We start from the raw sequence: 16780 nt of genomic DNA, 5'->3' as shown, positions 1-16780 counted from the left end.
GAGCAAAGGAGGAAGAGAAAATACAACAGTTAAATTTTTTATCTCCTCTCTAAAATATTTTTAAATAGATGAGATGTATAGCAGAAAGGATACAGCTAAGAATGAACTGATGAAAGATCAGCGGGGTTACTATATAACTGAAGTACGATGAAATATATAAATTATGAAATAAAGATTAAGACAAAGAGAATGGAGATAGAAAAGTCCTACTGTGAGATAGACATTCCAGACAAGAGCAAAAGAAATGAAGAGAGTAAAACAACAAGCTGATCAAAGAAAATTTCAAAAAAAGATTTAGCCTTCTAATTGAAATAGCCTATTGAGTGCAGAACAGGCTAACAAGAAAAATTTTAACCCTCCAGGGGTGATGGCTCCTGCCTATACCCTTAGAACTCAGAAGGCCAGGGCAGGAGGGTCATGAATTCAAAGCTAGTTTGGGTTATAAGATAAGACCTTTTTCCAGCCTTATCTACAAATATCTAAAACTGTTTATGACTTTTTAAAATGCTAACACTTAAAAAAAAATCTTCAAGGTTTCCAAAGTTACAAAAACTGTAACACATTTAAGAAGGGGAAACCCTTCAAAGCTGGTTTTATTTTGGTTGTGTTTTTTGAGGCTAGCTGTACAAAGACACTATATCCCTAATTAACATAAATAACAAAAATCCTCAGCAGAATGCCAGCAGACTTAATTGGACAGTATGTTAAAAACATCATTCAGCAATTGCAGGAGGGATTGAAACCTGGAATGGCCATGTGGCATTCCTCATATGCCAACCAGGAAATGCAGTGCAGTACATTAGCAGACAGGACATAAGCCACGTGGCACCCCAGCAGCTGAGAGTTCCTGTGTGACTCATCTGTGTGACTAGGGGCAAAGGGATGTAAACGTGTGTGTTAAATATTGAAAGTCAGCAACTAGCTGCGTAGAAATTGAATGTGTACGTGTCAAGGCATGGAAGGAGAGTGCGTATGGAGCTCAGTGGGCGGTGCTTCCCTGACAAACCCAAGGTCGGATTCTGAGCACTGCCCGAAAGCAAACCACAGATCAAAAAACTGGACAGGGGAAACTACAACAGTTTATCAAAAGGAAGGGTAACAGTGGCACTAAATATGGGGAGGGGGAGGGGGGAGGAGAATGAAGTAAAAGGGAAGAAGAAAGATAATACAAAGATACTAAAAATTAATCTTCTTAAAAATGTCCATTAAAAATCAAGCTTTACCATCAGCAACATGACTCAGTAGCTAAAGGTGCTTGCTGCCAAGACTGCCAAGACTGCCAAGACTGCCAAGACTGGCAAGCTAAGGTCAATCCACCAGGGCCCACAGACTAGAAGGGAGAACCGACTCCCAAAGTTGCACTTTGACCACCACACATGGGCTGTGACACACGACACACAAAATTAATTTTCAGGTACTTAATACCAATAAAACGTTTAATAAACCAATAATATATAACATGTAATATATAACATACAATAATGTATAATATTCAATATATGATATATAATAATATAATATATAATATAATGTGTGAGATAATATATAATATATAATATATAATGTATAATGTATAATGTATAATATATAATATATAATATATAATATGTAATATGTAATATGTAATATATAATATATAATATATAATATATAATATATAATATATAATATATAATATATAATATATAATATAATGTGTGAGATAATATATAATATATAACATATCATATCATGTGTAATATATATGTTATATTTTATATATTACCTATGATATACAATTAATATGTTCACTATAGTTATTGTATTTATATATAATTATATATTAACTACTATATTATATAATCTGTAATACATATTATATTTAATAATTGCAAACAATATAAGCTTAACAATATATGGATTGGAAATACGGATAGTAATAGAACACAAGGAGAAGATAAACCCATAATAGACTGACTGAATATACAGTTTATAAAAAGTCATAGTTTGGGGACTGGAGAGATGGCTCAGTGATTAAGAGCACTGACTGCTCTTCCAGAGGTCCTGAGTTCAATTCCCAGCAACCACATGGTGGCTCACAACCATCTGTACTGGGATCTGATACCCCCTTCTAGTGTTTCTGAAAACAGCAACAGTGTACTCACATACATGAAATAAACAAATCTTTAAAAAAAATAAAAACAGTCATAGTTTGCCACAGGTGAAGAGCATCTAAAGAGCACTAGAGGTGGATGACAAGAGGTGTCATCCATAGATCTGACCTCAATGGATGGCAAAAAAGACATATTCTTATTTAGCACCCAGGAACATCCACAAAAGTACCCACAATTTAGGTCATGAGGAATTTAACAAGCTCTAAACCTTCTTCAACATTAATACAGCGAAGCTAGAAATAATGCACAGAAATAAACCTGTTAAAATCTGTCTACTTAGAATATTAAGCCACTCGACTTAATTAATAGAGAGAGATTAATATTCAGCTGTGAGTTGAAAATCGGAGCCTGGGCATCCTTATTCAAGAGATTGTATTAGATAAGCAGATGGGCAAATGAGCATCAAAAGAAGCCCAAATTATAAAGGAATTCACTCATGAAAGTGAAAGTTGACAGAATTAAAAAAATAAATAAAAAGATTTTTTAGCAATATTCCTCAGAAGGTGACTTTGAAAATGCCAATAAGTAAATATGCATTTATGAAATATAACTGCTCATAAGACAAAGGGGCAACAGCAAGCATGGGAATGTAGTGTTATCATGGATGCAGAGACGATCGTTAGAATGGCAAGCGAATGCCTCATTTTTGCCTCATCTCTGAAGTGATCAGCTACCTCAGAGTGAAGCTAGACATCTTTCTGACCACTGGCTGCCAGAAACTCTTCAAAGCAGACAGTGAACACAGCATTGTAACTCCTACAAGAAGCAAGTGGCACTCAAGTGGCCTGTGGCACACGGGTGAAGGCTAGGAGGGTGACGTGGGCTGGAGAAGGGCTGCTTTTCTGCACCGAGGAGTGGCCCTTCCTGTTGTTCTGGACCAATGTGCCCTGGAGAAAAGCTATGCAGATCCTATGCCAGGTCGCCTTGTGTCTTTGATTTCAAGGTTGTGTGGGGAGGTAGAACGATATTCCTGAGTGTCTAGGGCTGGTGTGTCTCATTACCTGGACCCTACCAAAGCTGGCAAGACTCACAAACATTTCAATCTCTTAAAGAGAGATTAATATTCAGCAATATTTTGTGAAAAGGCCTACAGGTGAAAAATATAAGATACACAGAATCAGAACTCCTAGGGCTCCAAATCCTGCCTCGAGGTATCCTATAACACAAACACCACCATGCTGCTCTGAAGGAAGTAATGCACTTTTTTTTAAAAAAGTAAGAGATCAGAATACACTAGAAAATGAATAAGGTCAAGGAAGCCACGAATCGGCTCCCAGGGGATGCTGCGCTTCTTTCTGAGACCATCCACCTCTCTACTGCTGACCAAAGCCAGCCAATGGGGGGGGGGGGTTTTCAAAATAAGAGCAGACCTCTTAAAAGACACAAACAAAGTCGCTTCCCTTCGGGGAAAGAATACTTTAAAACAAAAATCTAGGACTCTTCCCCGGCTTCAGAACTAGATGATAAGTAGTATCATCATTAGCTCAGCACAAATAGATAGGTAGGACCAGAACGGGTCTGCACCAGGATCAGAGACTCGCCACTTCCCCAAACTTGAGGAACAACACCAGGGTGAAAAACATGCTGGCCTTCCAACAACACCAACGCCCAATTCCTGCCCACAGCCGCCTTGTCATGCTACCCAAAGTAGAGACGGAAGCCCCAGGACTGTTCCGATAGCATGGGGGATAGGGGCAGATGCCAGAAAACATGCAAGTGTCTCAATCTAAAATGGTGAATTACTCCTGTGATGAAGATCTTGAAGAGCCATGTCCTATGTGTGGCAATAAAGTATCTGGCCGTCATTATGGTCTCTTCACCTGCAAAAGCCTCAAGGATTTTTTTTTAAGTGACCTGTCTAAATCCAAGAAAAGGTACATATACATAGAGACCCAGAACTGCCAAGTTGACAAAACGCAGAGAAAATGATGTCCTTACTGTCGATTCAAAAAAAAAAAAATGTATCGATGTTGGAATGAAGCTGGAAGCCGTAAGAGCCGACCACAGGCAAGGAGGCAGAAATAAGTTTGGGCCAATGTACAAGAGAGACGGGGCCTTAAAGCAACAGAAGAAAGCCCTCATTCGAGCCAAGGACTTAAGCTGGAAACCATGTCTCAGGTGATCCACACAATGTCCTCAGGCCTCTGCAATTCAGAACATTCATTCTGCCTCCAAAGGCCTACCTCTGAGCCGTGTAGCCTTGCCTCTGACAGACTATGACAGAAGTCCCTTTGTCATGTCTCCCATTAGCCTGACAATGCCACCTCAAAGCAGCCTGCACGGTTACCAACCCTATGGTCACTTTCCTAGTCAGGCCATCAAGTCTGAGTACCCAGACCCCTACCCCAGCTTGCTTGAGTCAGTAATGGGCTACTCCTCCAGTAATGGACAAGCTCCCCAGGCGGCATCCCACACCTGATACTGGAACTTTTGAAGCATGATCCAAATGAATCTCAAGTTCAAGCGAAGATCATGGCTTACCTCCAGCAAGAGCAGAGTAACAGGCAGGAAAAGCTAAGCACATTTGGGCTTTTGTGCAAAATGGCGGACCAGACCCTGTTCTCCATTGTTGAGTGGACCAGGAATAGTATCTTCTTCAGGGAACTGAAGGTTGATGACCAAATGAAGCTGCTTCAGAACAGCTGGAGTGAGCTCTCGATCTTCGATCACATTTACTGATAAGTGTCGCATGGGAAGGAAGGGACAATCTTCCTGGTTACTGGAGAACATGTGGACTACTCCACCATCATCTCAAACACCAAAGTTGCGTTCAGCAATCTCCCGAGTCTCGCACAGAAACTCGTGGGGAGACTCCGTTCTCTCAAGTGCGATCAGCGAGAGTTTGTGTGTCTGAAGTTCCTGGTGCTGTTCAGCTCAGATGTCAAGAATCTTGAGAATTTCCAGCTGGTGGAAGGTGTCCAAGGGCAGGTGACCGCCGCCCTGCTGGACTACACAGTTTGCAGCTACCCACAACAGACTGAGAAATTTGGACAGCTACTGCTTCAGTTACCAGAGATCCAGGCAAGCAGGCAGAAGACTACCTGTACTACAAGCACATGGATGGAGATGTGCCCTGTAATAACCTCCTCAATGAAATGCTGCATTCCAGAAGAGCCTACGTTCCCACCCCTGGAAGCTTGCTCTAGGAACAGAGACTGGAGGGAGAAGAGGAGGTGGAGGAGAGAGACAGAAACAGAATGCTCTGAACTGCTCCAAGCAATGCTAATTACAAACTTGGTTTAAAGACACTGAATTTTAAAAGCATAATAATTAAATACTTAATAGCAAATAAATGATATATCAGGGTATTTGTACTGCAGACTGTGAATCAAAGGCTGCATATCCCCAAAGGATTCATATGGAAGACATTGTAATGGGGTGGATTGAACTTACAGATGGAGTCCAATACCACAGCAGAATAAAATGGACGAAGCAATCCTTGTATATTTAAACTAATCTGCTATTAAGAAATTCAGCCATTGATCTGTGTTATTAATTGGATTTGTCCAGAATTACTCCATGGTGACGCTGAACAACTCAAGAATACATGGGCTGTGTCTTGGCAGTTCCTCTCCCCTCCCACGCCCTGCACCACCCCCACCTCTCCACCCCTCGCCCCAGAAGGTCCTACACCTTCTGACCTGTGAGCCCTAAAGCTATTTTAAGGACTTGTGTTCAGCCACACTCAGTAGTAGCTCCACTAAACCATGATTTCTGGATGTCTGTGTCTTAGACCTGCCAACAGCTAATAGCAACGTATAAATATGTCAGCTTGCATTTTAAATATGTTCTCAAGTTTGTTTTGTCGTGTGTTCTTAATTTTAAAAAAAAAAAAGAACAGGTAGTATCCCTCTTCTATATAAGCATTAGTTAATATTAAGGGAAATCAAACAAATCTAAGCCAATACTCCCAACAAGCAAGTTAAATCTTATTTCTGCTGTTGTTGCTGAAATGTGGCTTTGGCATGGTTGGGTTTCATAAAAATTTTTGGCCAAGAGGCTTGTTAGTATCCATCCATCTGTTTAGTCGTCAAGGTTTATAGTTCACTTAAGAATAAACCACTACACATCTTTTGCTGAATGTCAAATAGTCACAGTCTAAGTAGCCAAAAGTCAAAGCGTGTTAAGCATTGCCAAATGAAGGAAAGGGTGAGCTGCAAAAGGGATGGTCTCAAGGTTCATTCCAGTTGTGACTTGCGCATCTCCTAAACTGGGATGCAAAGGCATCCATATTCTACATATGGCCTGGAAAGACAGGAAAGCCAGTCTCCTACAAACAGGAATGGAAGATCCCGGCCTCTCTCAAAGTCACAGACCAAAGTCTGTTAGTAGAACAAAATACTGGAGGTCAGAGACAGCAAACAAAGTCTCCAAACAATGCTGTCAGTGTTAGCATGCGATGCCACAGGCTTGGAAACCTTGCCCTTGCCTTACTTCCTGGTCCTAAAAGGGAGCTGTGCAGATGTGGATCAACATTTGTTGAAAATAAAGTATTAATACTTTAAAGTCAATTTAAAAAAAAACGACACAAACAAACAATAAAAGTTCAACAACAGAAGCAGAAAGAAAGTACTATGAACAAATTTATGCCAATCTAGGAATCTAAATGAAGTAGGCACTTCATTATTGTTGTTGTTGCCATCGTCATCATCATTATTATTATTTTAAGGTAGGGTATCTACCTATCCCTGGCTAGCATGCAACTCACTATATAAATTAGGCTGGCCTCAGACTCACAGAGATCCCCCTGCTTCGGCCTCTGCCTCTGTCTCCAGAGTGCTGAGATTAAAAGTGTGTGCCACCACATCTGGCTGAAGTACATGCTTTTATCTAGGAAAATATGAATTACACAAATTTTATTAAGAAGAAAAGCTTTGCTCCAGGGTAAGACCACACATCCAATAATATTTGGGCAGCAATAAAATGACCTTGATAGGCTTTTTTTTTTTGGAAAAGAAAAAAGATTAACTAGGAAAGCATTGATAAACCAAGAAACTACAAATTTAGAGAATAATTTTTTCTTTGAAAATTTTTCCATGAGCATAGATTTCTGGACTGCCACTAATCACATAAATCAAAGTGAATAGAGCCATTTAGTTCAAGCTTATCAGAGGTAGCAGCCTTCCCTTCGAGGTGCAGATTAGTGCTAATGTTAACACTGAAATGCTCTCAATAAATAAATAGCATTAACTACAGTAGATCTTGAAAAGGTTGTCAAAATCCCAGCCTTTTACGATGGTGTGTTTTCATCTGTGACTGAGGAATAAATTATCTCTAGTCATGCAAACTCGGTAATAGAGGCAGAAACTTCCCCACTCAGCCTAGAAGATGAACTAGTATGGATGTTTAAAAACAGAAACAAGGCATTATAAACACTAAGATGTGGGGCACGGCCATTCGAAGACAAAGGACCCAGGCAAGTGTGGAAGATGCTAGCAGATCAGCTTTGTAAAGAGTGGGTAGATCAGTGAGCTGGGAGAGCCACCAAGAAAATCACCAGCTTGGGATAACCAGTCAGTAACTACACTAGACAAGATAGTGTGCTCTCACTTTTTCTGGTCAATATTTTGTTGAAAGTTCTATCCAGTGCGATAATGTAAGACAGATGGGCTGGAGCAATGGCTTGGTGGGTAAAGTCCCTGTGAGCACGAGGACCTGAGTTTAGAGCCCCGGTTGCTGTGGTGGCACTCTAAACAGAGAGAGAGAGAGAGAGAGAGAGAGAGAGAGAGAGAGAGAGAGAGAGAATGTGTGTATGTGTGTGTGTGTGTGTGTGTGATTTGAATGTATTACAATTAAAATAAATAAATAAAGCTATAGACAAGCTGTATACCAAAGTGAGACTTTTAGAGCATGTAACTAACAAAGGAATTATTGTGAAAATACCAAGGACCCTTCAAATGAACAAGGAGATACATAGCCCGTCACTCTAATGAGCAAAACCATGAAAATGCAGTCAAGAAGAGTCAAAAACCAAAGCTCTCATCCTGATAATTATCTTAAAGGCAGTTTTTTAGAAAGGTATTTCTTTTTTTTTTTTTTTTCAAGAGAGGGCTTGATGTAGACCAGGGTGGCCTAGAAAAGCCAAATTTAAATAGCAGTGGAATATCTATCATTCCACAGTATCACCTAAGGAATGTCCTTTAAAATTCACTAACACCAGTGACATGGACAACACTGGTCTGAACCAGACAAGTGCCACCTGGACAAAATGAAGACATGAAGCATCCCGACTTGGTGGATCCGTTCCTAAGCAGACACCCAAGTCATGGACCTGCATGCTCACTGCAATGTCAACTGTGACAGCAAGAATAACCTTTCTGAGAAACCCACTCTCATAACAAGGGTAGATTTTTTTAATATACTCATAGAGCGAGTACTCCTGTGTAGCAGTGAAAATAAATTACATCTATGTCTATACAGCCGCTTGTAGAAATGCCATACAGATAAAAGACAACGTTTTCAGAACTTACTGTGCATCTAAAGTTTTGAAACATTCAGAATAAGGCTTCGGATGCCCATATTTAATGAACATGATTGGCGTTTGGTGGTTGTCAGATGCTCAGTTCCTTTTGGTAATTCCTCCTGGAAGGTGAGGCCGAGGGATCCTTGCCTGCATGGGTGGGAGTGGTCAGCTGATGTCAGACGTTCTTGCCTCTCTTTGTAGGTGTGCCACCGGAGAGGCCTGGCAGGACATCATGCTGGCCTGCATGCCAGGCAAGAAGTGTGCCCCAGAGTCTGAGCCCAGCAACAGCACGGAAGGGGAGACCCCCTGTGGCAGCAGCTTTGCTGTCTTCTACTTCATCAGCTTCTACATGCTCTGTGCCTTCCTGGTAAGCAGAAGTAGGACTCGACCACACAGAGATGGAGTCACTTTCGGGGCAGTGTGGGATCAGGGCAGTCCCAGCAAAACAGTTGGGAAGACTGAATTAGTAGAGATGCCTCACCCCTGAAAAGAGCTAGAAGCCTTGGCCCAGAGCAACTCAGCTAGGTTCCTCATCCATTTACAGCTCTTGTTATGGTAGCATTGCTATAGAAGGCAAAGATGTGTGGAAGCTTGGCATGAACTTGTATGCCTCTGGTACCTTGCTCAGGAGTAAGAGAAAGATGACCAGACAGAGCATCTGTCTGTCACTGGCTTCTTGGTGGGAAGGAAGCTGTTCTGTCTACGTGAAGGGTTCATCCCTCACAATGGCTCAAGGGAACAGTGTTGAGTTCATGTCCAAGGAACCCAAATTCTTGCAATGGGCATCCTAAGTGCCAGCATATTGCTGATACTTGGAAACGTTGCCTTCTGACATCCTGGACACTAGCTGGTGAGGTGGGCTTAGGCAGCACATGTGTGAACCTCAGTGTGCCAACTGTTCCCTGCAGATCATCAACCTCTTTGTAGCTGTTATCATGGACAACTTTGACTACCTGACTAGGGATTGGTCTATCCTCGGTCCCCATCACCTGGATGAATTCAAGAGAATCTGGGCCGAGTATGACCCTGAAGCCAAGTAAGTTTCTAGAGGGACCTGTGGCTCCCACACTGAGAGAGGGGGTTGAGTGGCCTGTAGAAAAGGTACGAGAGGGTCAGCACTGGGTATGCTAACTGAGATAATCAGAAAGCTGGCAAGATGAGGCCAAGTACTGTTCACTGAGCTGGGGAACATATCTGTTGAATGGAAGAGTAAAAGATTCTAGTGTCAGAGGAAACTAGAAAAACTTACATTGGGTTATTGAGGGACAGGTAAACTTTAGCTCCATCTCAACCTCTGGTTTAGAGAAGCTCTTATTTACCCATAACTGTTGACTGACCATCCCTAAATCCCCTCCAGCCAAATGGTTAGTTGACTGAGCAACAAAACATACTGGGATTTAATTGCATCACTAATGTCCATTCTACCTGGAATATAGTGCTAACAGATGTCTGTGTTGAACTATAACATGTGCAATGGGTTTGTAGTTCCATCAAGTGTCTCTGTACTGCTCAGAGCCTACAGACAACCCTGGGCGAACACCCCTGCATCTGGCCCTACCACAGTACCTGCATGCTGGCCTTCTGATCGCCCTTCCTTCTGTTCTTCCTTCTTTAGGGGTCGGATCAAACACTTGGATGTGGTGACCCTCCTCCGTCGAATTCAGCCCCCACTGGGTTTTGGGAAATTGTGTCCTCACCGTGTGGCCTGCAAAGTAAGAAATGGCTATCCCTGAGGGAAAGGACAAGTATGGGAGGCTAGCTCCCTGTTTTCCTTAGTGATTATTAAGGGAATAAAGATACTTTAGACATTTAAAGAAACAAATGTGAGCAAGATTCTATTTTAAGGACTCTTCCATATCTATATTCCCAAGGCTATAAAAGAACAACAGTCATGGTGAATGCCTTGTGCCCCGGTGAGAGAAATAGATATCCTATCTGAGTAAAGGATTGGTTCAGCCCATCAGCCCACCACCCAGGCATCCAGGTGACCTAGGGTGATTGGTTAGGAATTTTTTAACTGAAATCAGAGAAGCATTAGAGAGGCCACCAGTATTCTATCATCTCACCAAAATGCAAGCTTTACCCAGACTAGGATCTGCTGGCTTGCTTGCTTGCTTGCTTGCTTGCTTGGTTGGTTGGTTCTATCAAGTTCCTAAGTGAGTCTATGATCCAAAGCCAGTTGGGACAAACACACTCCTCTGATAAGCACAGCCTCTGGCAGAACTTGAGAGTAAACACAGTTAAATCTGCTCTAGATCCTGCCATGTGACCCAGTAACGATGAGGGCTGTCCATCATTCCTTTACCATTCCTCCCCCATCCTCGGGAGTCTGTATTTTCAGTGAGAATCCTGATGAGCTCAGAAAGAGCTGGGGAAAAAGATAGCAGAGAGCCGAGCTGTAGACAGGAAGAAACACAAAGGGTCAAGTAATTGATCTCCCTGGATGATCCATTCATGGATAAAAGAGTTGAGGAAGCATAGGACATGTACTCATGCTCTGTGGTAGTCATATCTTCCTAACCAGCATCCCTGCCTATTCCATAAAAAACTTCTGGAAGTTTCCAAGGGTCCAGAACATATGAGAAACAGGAGCCTAAAAAAAAAAAAGTGTCTTTGGTTCACAGTTTTGTAGGCCTCGGTCTGCAATCACTTGGGCCTATGACTTGGGTCTGTGGCAGCTCCTAGGACATTATGGTTGAAGTTTTTGGAAGAGATCCATTCAATACAGGGCCTCTTTACCTCAGGAGCAGAGAGGGAGAAAGAGAAAGAGACCTAGATCCTGATACCCTCCCCAAGAACATGGCTCCCAGTAACTTCTGCCCACTAAACCCCACCTCCTGAAGGTTCCACCATTTCCCAAGAGTACCAAGACAGGGCACTGAGCCTTTACGGATAACATTTAGGGTTCGAGCTGTAAGAAGTTCAAATCAAACGTAAGGTCAAGCAGCCTAGAGGGATCTGAGTGCACAGGTCATGACCTCCAGATGGGCTTGAGAGGGCAGACAGCTGGCACTGGAACTTCCAAACTTGGCATCTAAAAGACTCAGAATAACGTGTTTGCTTGGGGAGAATCCAACCCTTAGCAAAATATGTACAGGAAGACCCCATGTGGTGTAAGAGGTGACATTGCTGCCATTCACAGTGGGCATTCTGCTCTTTCTCCTGATGACCCCTGTGTGTGCTGCTGGCTCACCAAGGGAGTGGGATGCCAAGGGAGCAGGTTTCAGGGGTGAAGGGCAGCAAACTCCTGTTAGAGTGAGTGAGTCTGAGATTAGGTTTGAAGGAGAGGTAAGTGTGTCTATATTCAGAGCCTTTTCATATTCCCAATCCATGGGAGTATAGATATTTCTGTCTGGCAGGCAAGTGGTGCCTAGAAAATGCCTGGCACATGGCTGTTCTTGCTGCTAGTAGATAGCACAACTGTGTCTGTAGGTCTGGGCACGAAGCGGGAAAGAACCTTTGAGGATGCAAGGGTCTAAGGAATGTAGGGGTACAAGAGTGTTTAACCACAAAACCCAGTTTCTCCCTGAAAAAACTTTGAAAGCAGAAAACGCTGTGGTGAGCCCATGCATACCCCTCCCACTCCCAGCTGTACCCATCCAAGCTTCTAGGAATCTCCCAGCCTTCCTGCCATCGGAAGGACTGCCTGCCTGCCATTGTCACTGACTCAGCCTCCTTTCCCCTGCAGCGCCTGGTGTCCATGAACATGCCTCTGAACAGCGATGGCACAGTCATGTTCAATGCTACCCTGTTTGCCCTCGTCAGGACAGCCCTGAGGATCAAAACAGAAGGTAATATAACTCTTGCGGACCACTGGCAGGAGGATGCCTAAGATAGACTTGGATTAGCAGCAGGCTTGTCTCCCAAACGCTCAACTCTCTTTTGAAATTTAAAGGACCTCTGTGGGGAAAATGACCTTGACTAGCAGTGACTGTGGTAAACAGAAGTTACTGCATGCGATTGCTAAGGGTTAGAATGCCACGTGTGCTGTTCTAAGGGTTAGAATGCCACGTGTGCTGTTCGCTGTTCCCCCAGGCTGCTTACAACAAGGGCCCTTCTAGTTTGCCCTGTAGGTTAGCAGCAGCAGCCCTGGTGAAGGCTTCTGTTGTCTGCCTCACTGGTAAGTGCTCTGAACGGCTCTTGTGGACACACTCCCAAAAGATGCTTCTGCTCCCCAAGACGCCTAACTTAAGTGCCTCTTCAGGGTGTGGTCGAAGAACAAAAGCCGTGAGCTGCTCAAAAGGCTGCCCTGAGCAGCATCTGAATCTGTGAACCCCCATATCTGAGGGGAACCCGGGAACCTGCATTCACAGCTAGCTGCACAGACATCCCATGGATGAACTAGAGTTTGACATCACTGTTGCAACCTGAGAGGCCCAGGCTTCCAGCCAGTGTCCTCGATGCAGCAGAAAGGCACTGGGCAGCAGACACAAGAGGGCACAGCGTGTGTGTAACTCCTTCCTGGCTTGCTTCAGTTTCCATATTGTGAAATAATGAAAGGCAGTGGCATCCATCTTTTACTTCCCTGGGCCACCCAGAGAGATGCCCTTTTTTAGTTGTGTTCTTCCAGAGAGTAACAGACATGAGGGAACTGAGAAGCAATCCTGCAAGATACAGGTCAGAATAATAACCCAACCTTTCAGAAAAACCAAAAGTGGGTCAAATTCTCCTGGTAAACTAAAAAGACAAAAACAAACAAACAATGACATTAGTAGTTAGTGTAAAACTTCCATCTGAGAGAAGTATAAATAGGCCTGTTGCTGGCGAGAGAATTCAATGCACACTTAATATGTTAGTATAGATAACAGACAACCAGAAGGATGCCTGCTGATATATTAATATTGAATACTACTGAACAGTGTGTATCCACATGTCTGAAGGTGAATCAGAGCTGATCTTCCCAAATTGTCTATAGTGAATATTATTTTCTTTCAGTTCCAAGGGAAGGTTCTCCTTTTCCAAGGAGAAAAGACAAAATGGTTTCTAGAAGGAACGTCTTGTAAATACTTAAGGCTTAGTACAAATTAATAATGTAGGTTTTGACTCCAGGAAGGAATAAGAAGCATTTGTGCATAGAGGCCAAGATTTAGCAATGCCAAAGATGCACAGCACAGGCAAACCGGATCTCAGTGAACTGATGCCAGTACCCGAGGGCCACACTGAGGGGCTGCCAAATTCTCAATCACGGATAACCACTGCTAGGAGGCGGGAGTTCCTGAGGAGAGAAGCCAGCCAGTGGGACATACAGTTAATTAAAGGTTACAAAACCCACTTAAACATAAAGGCTCTTGGCGATAGCCACCAAGGACTCAAGGAAATACCTCAGGACTCAAGGCTGAGCTTCATCCAAAACAGGCCTGCTATGAACATGCTACCTAAGTCTGGGAGCCAATACCACACTCAGAGAAGAAATGGGAGGAAACACCAACATTTGTAAGTCTAAGACATAGTCTTTACTCCCCCTTCAGGTATTTGTAAAAGGAAGTAATTAGAAAGAAATTAACTCCTACCTTCAGAACCAGAACCCTTATCCCAAGCCAAGTATCAAGATGAGCAAGGCTTTTTTTTTTTTTAAATTGGAACACTGAAGGAGAAGAAGCTATTTAAAGATATTTAAATTAGGACATGGAGGGTAGCTCAGTGGTAGAATGGTGGCTGGCATGCACAAGGCCCAAGGTTCAGGCCCCAGCACTGGAAACTGAATGATAAACATAAGCATATACACCATGAAATAATAATTGGTGAAGCTCCACAGTTACGTGCGTTGTCATGTAAACAAATGAAAATCTAAAAGATGTGGAGGATCCTTTGGGAAATGCGTCCGTGCCTTAGGTCTGAACAAATGATCTTGAATGTGGTTCTTCTCACAATTTACGAGAGCAGACACCCAGAGTGAGGTGTTGGCAGGCTGGCTCTTTCTGGAGGCCTCTGGTAGTCTCGTCGAGTACCTGGCTCCATCCTTCGTCTCCGCTGCTCTCTTCACGGTGTGACTCACCTGTGTGCCTCTGGCCTTTTCCTCTTGCTCTAATGGCACCAATCACGTGGGATGCATGGTCCACCTAACACATCATTATTTCACTAGTGAGCTTGGTGAAGACCCCGTTTCTAGATAAATTCACATTCTGAGGTTTCAGGGAGACATGAGTTTGGGGTATTTTTTTTAACCCAGTGCAAAAGCTAAGTTCATTGGCACATTGGTTTGCTCAGGGTTCTTTCACTGCGTGTGTCAGAAACCACCAAGACCAGAAGGATTGTACACACCTTCATTCCCAGCGTCTGAAAGCCCGAAGCAGGAGGATCATGAGTTTGAGGCAAATCATAGATACATGATAAACTCTTGTTTGAAAAAAAAAAACAACAAACAAAAACTCCTGGACCACCTTTAGTGAAGGGAACTGAAGGCCTGTTGGGATGCCTGGGAGGGGTTCTGGCTTCAGTGCAGTATGAATTTGATGCTCAAGGCGCTCAGGAGCCATTGCCCTCTCCTCATGACCGCCACTGCTTGCCTCCCATGCCCTAATCCAGAGTTGTGCCTGACCTCAGGCCGTCTGACCCCAGAGCTCACACCGTTTGCCATCCCCTCCCATAACTGTAGCTATCAGCTATCAGCCATATCCTCTTCCCATCGCTCTACAGCAAACCCCATAGACTTCACATCTTCAAACAACACCCAGTTATTTAGCTCCAGCTCTGTCCGAAGTCCAGCCACAGAGAAGTGTGGGGAGCTCTGCTCAGGGTCTCAGTACACTAATTAGGCCATGCTCCTTCCAGAGGCTCGGGGGTGGGGGGAGGGGTGGGTGGGGATGCTACCTCCAACCTCATTCAGGTTGTGACCAGGATTCTTCTCTACTTTGTGGGAGGTCCACTACTTTGTGGATCCACGAGTGTGTGGTCCCCGCTTCCCCACTAGATGCCTGTCACCTGGGGATGTCTTAGCTCCCAGAGACGACTTCCCTCAGTATGCAGTATTCATTCATCCAGGCCTCTCAGAGTCCATGTGTCCTACCAGTCTGCTACCAGCCAGAGAAGGCTAAAATCAAGTAATCTTTTTTAGTAAATACACAACGAACAAAATGTTATATATATATTCATATATATATGAATGACTTCTGGACAGTTAATAGGCTCCTGGGATTAGATCAGAGAGATCATTTTCCTTTGGTCAGGTAATAGGTGCTGTGTGACATAATCTAATCATATGAATGCCTGTATCACATCCTCTCCAAGGGATTACACAGTGAGTGTGTGCACACTGCTGGCAAGGGACGGTATCCTTGGGAGGAGCGTAGAATCCTATCTAGCATATCCCCTCTTACAATGGGCTTTTAGCTTTGCTTCTCCACCAATAGGAGCCTAGTGTCTCAAACAGCATACATCTAATGCTACCTGTTTTACCAGTGGAGAGAGGAGGTCCGAACTACCAGAACATAGGCCTTCTGGTTTCTTTTTAGATTTCTTTACTTCCTTCCCTGGGGGACTCAGCAGAGGGCCTGTGGATACATATGTGGCCCCTGTGTTGTGTATGTATGTGGGAGGAGTAGACCGTCCTTCCCTCGAAAGGTCTCCATTTCCTGCAACAGCACAAGGAGCTCACTATGAAATGCTCCCATCATGATCTGCCTTGGCGCTGTCCTGCAGGGCAAGCACTGTCAAGGCTGAGACAGGAATGTCTGCGGGCACCACAGGCTCTTTGGTGCTAACCAGGAGGGAAAGCAGCTTAGGGGTTGGGGAAGGACTTGGGGCTGGCTTGCATGGAAGGAGGGAAGGAGAATGGCCTTGAACAGGGGAAGAGAGGAAAGTCACAAGGGGGATAAGATGATAAGATAGAGGGGGAGAGGGGGAGGAAATAGGAAGGCAAGGGAAACAACTGTGATGGATCAGGGCGATTTGTGGGGCTAAGGCCACCACTCGTGGCTTCCCAGTGCATCCAGGGGAGGTTTTCAATGTGCACTTCGTTCTATCAGGGAACCTAGAGCAAGCCAATGAGGAGCTTCGGGCCATCATCAAGAAAATCTGGAAGAGGACTAGCATGAAGCTGTTGGACCAGGTGGTGCCCCCTGCAGGCGGTAAGTGTTCCAGGCATTTGCAAACTGGGGCTATTTGCCTAGCCTGTGGGGTTTCGTCTCCTTCCTGCTGTCCTTAGCTGAGCAGACACAGCCCTTTA

General features: G+C 43.8%; 1 protein-coding gene and 1 pseudogene across 48 annotated transcripts in view; both read left to right on the top strand.

Annotated features, from left to right (window-relative positions):
- Cacna1c (calcium channel, voltage-dependent, L type, alpha 1C subunit) overlaps positions 1–16780 on the top strand; it is a 610145-nt gene that overhangs the window by 574490 nt on the left and 18875 nt on the right. For all 48 annotated transcript variants that reach the window (XM_006505443.4, XM_006505436.4, XM_006505438.4 and 45 more), the window contains 5 exons: positions 8818–8983; positions 9525–9652; positions 10232–10328; positions 12305–12407; positions 16581–16682. In XM_006505443.4, coding sequence (XP_006505506.1) covers positions 8818–8983; positions 9525–9652; positions 10232–10328; positions 12305–12407; positions 16581–16682 — 596 coding nt within the window. The remainder of the gene's footprint in view (positions 1–8817; positions 8984–9524; positions 9653–10231; positions 10329–12304; positions 12408–16580; positions 16683–16780) is intronic.
- On the top strand, positions 3671–5269 carry Gm18981 (predicted gene, 18981; annotated as a pseudogene).

The sequence above is a fragment of the Mus musculus genome, chromosome 6 (assembly GCF_000001635.26).
Source record: "Mus musculus strain C57BL/6J chromosome 6, GRCm38.p6 C57BL/6J".
NCBI lineage: Eukaryota > Metazoa > Chordata > Mammalia > Rodentia > Muridae > Mus > Mus musculus.
Note: the sequence above shows the minus strand (reverse complement) of the source record. Positions and strands in the feature narration are given on the sequence as shown.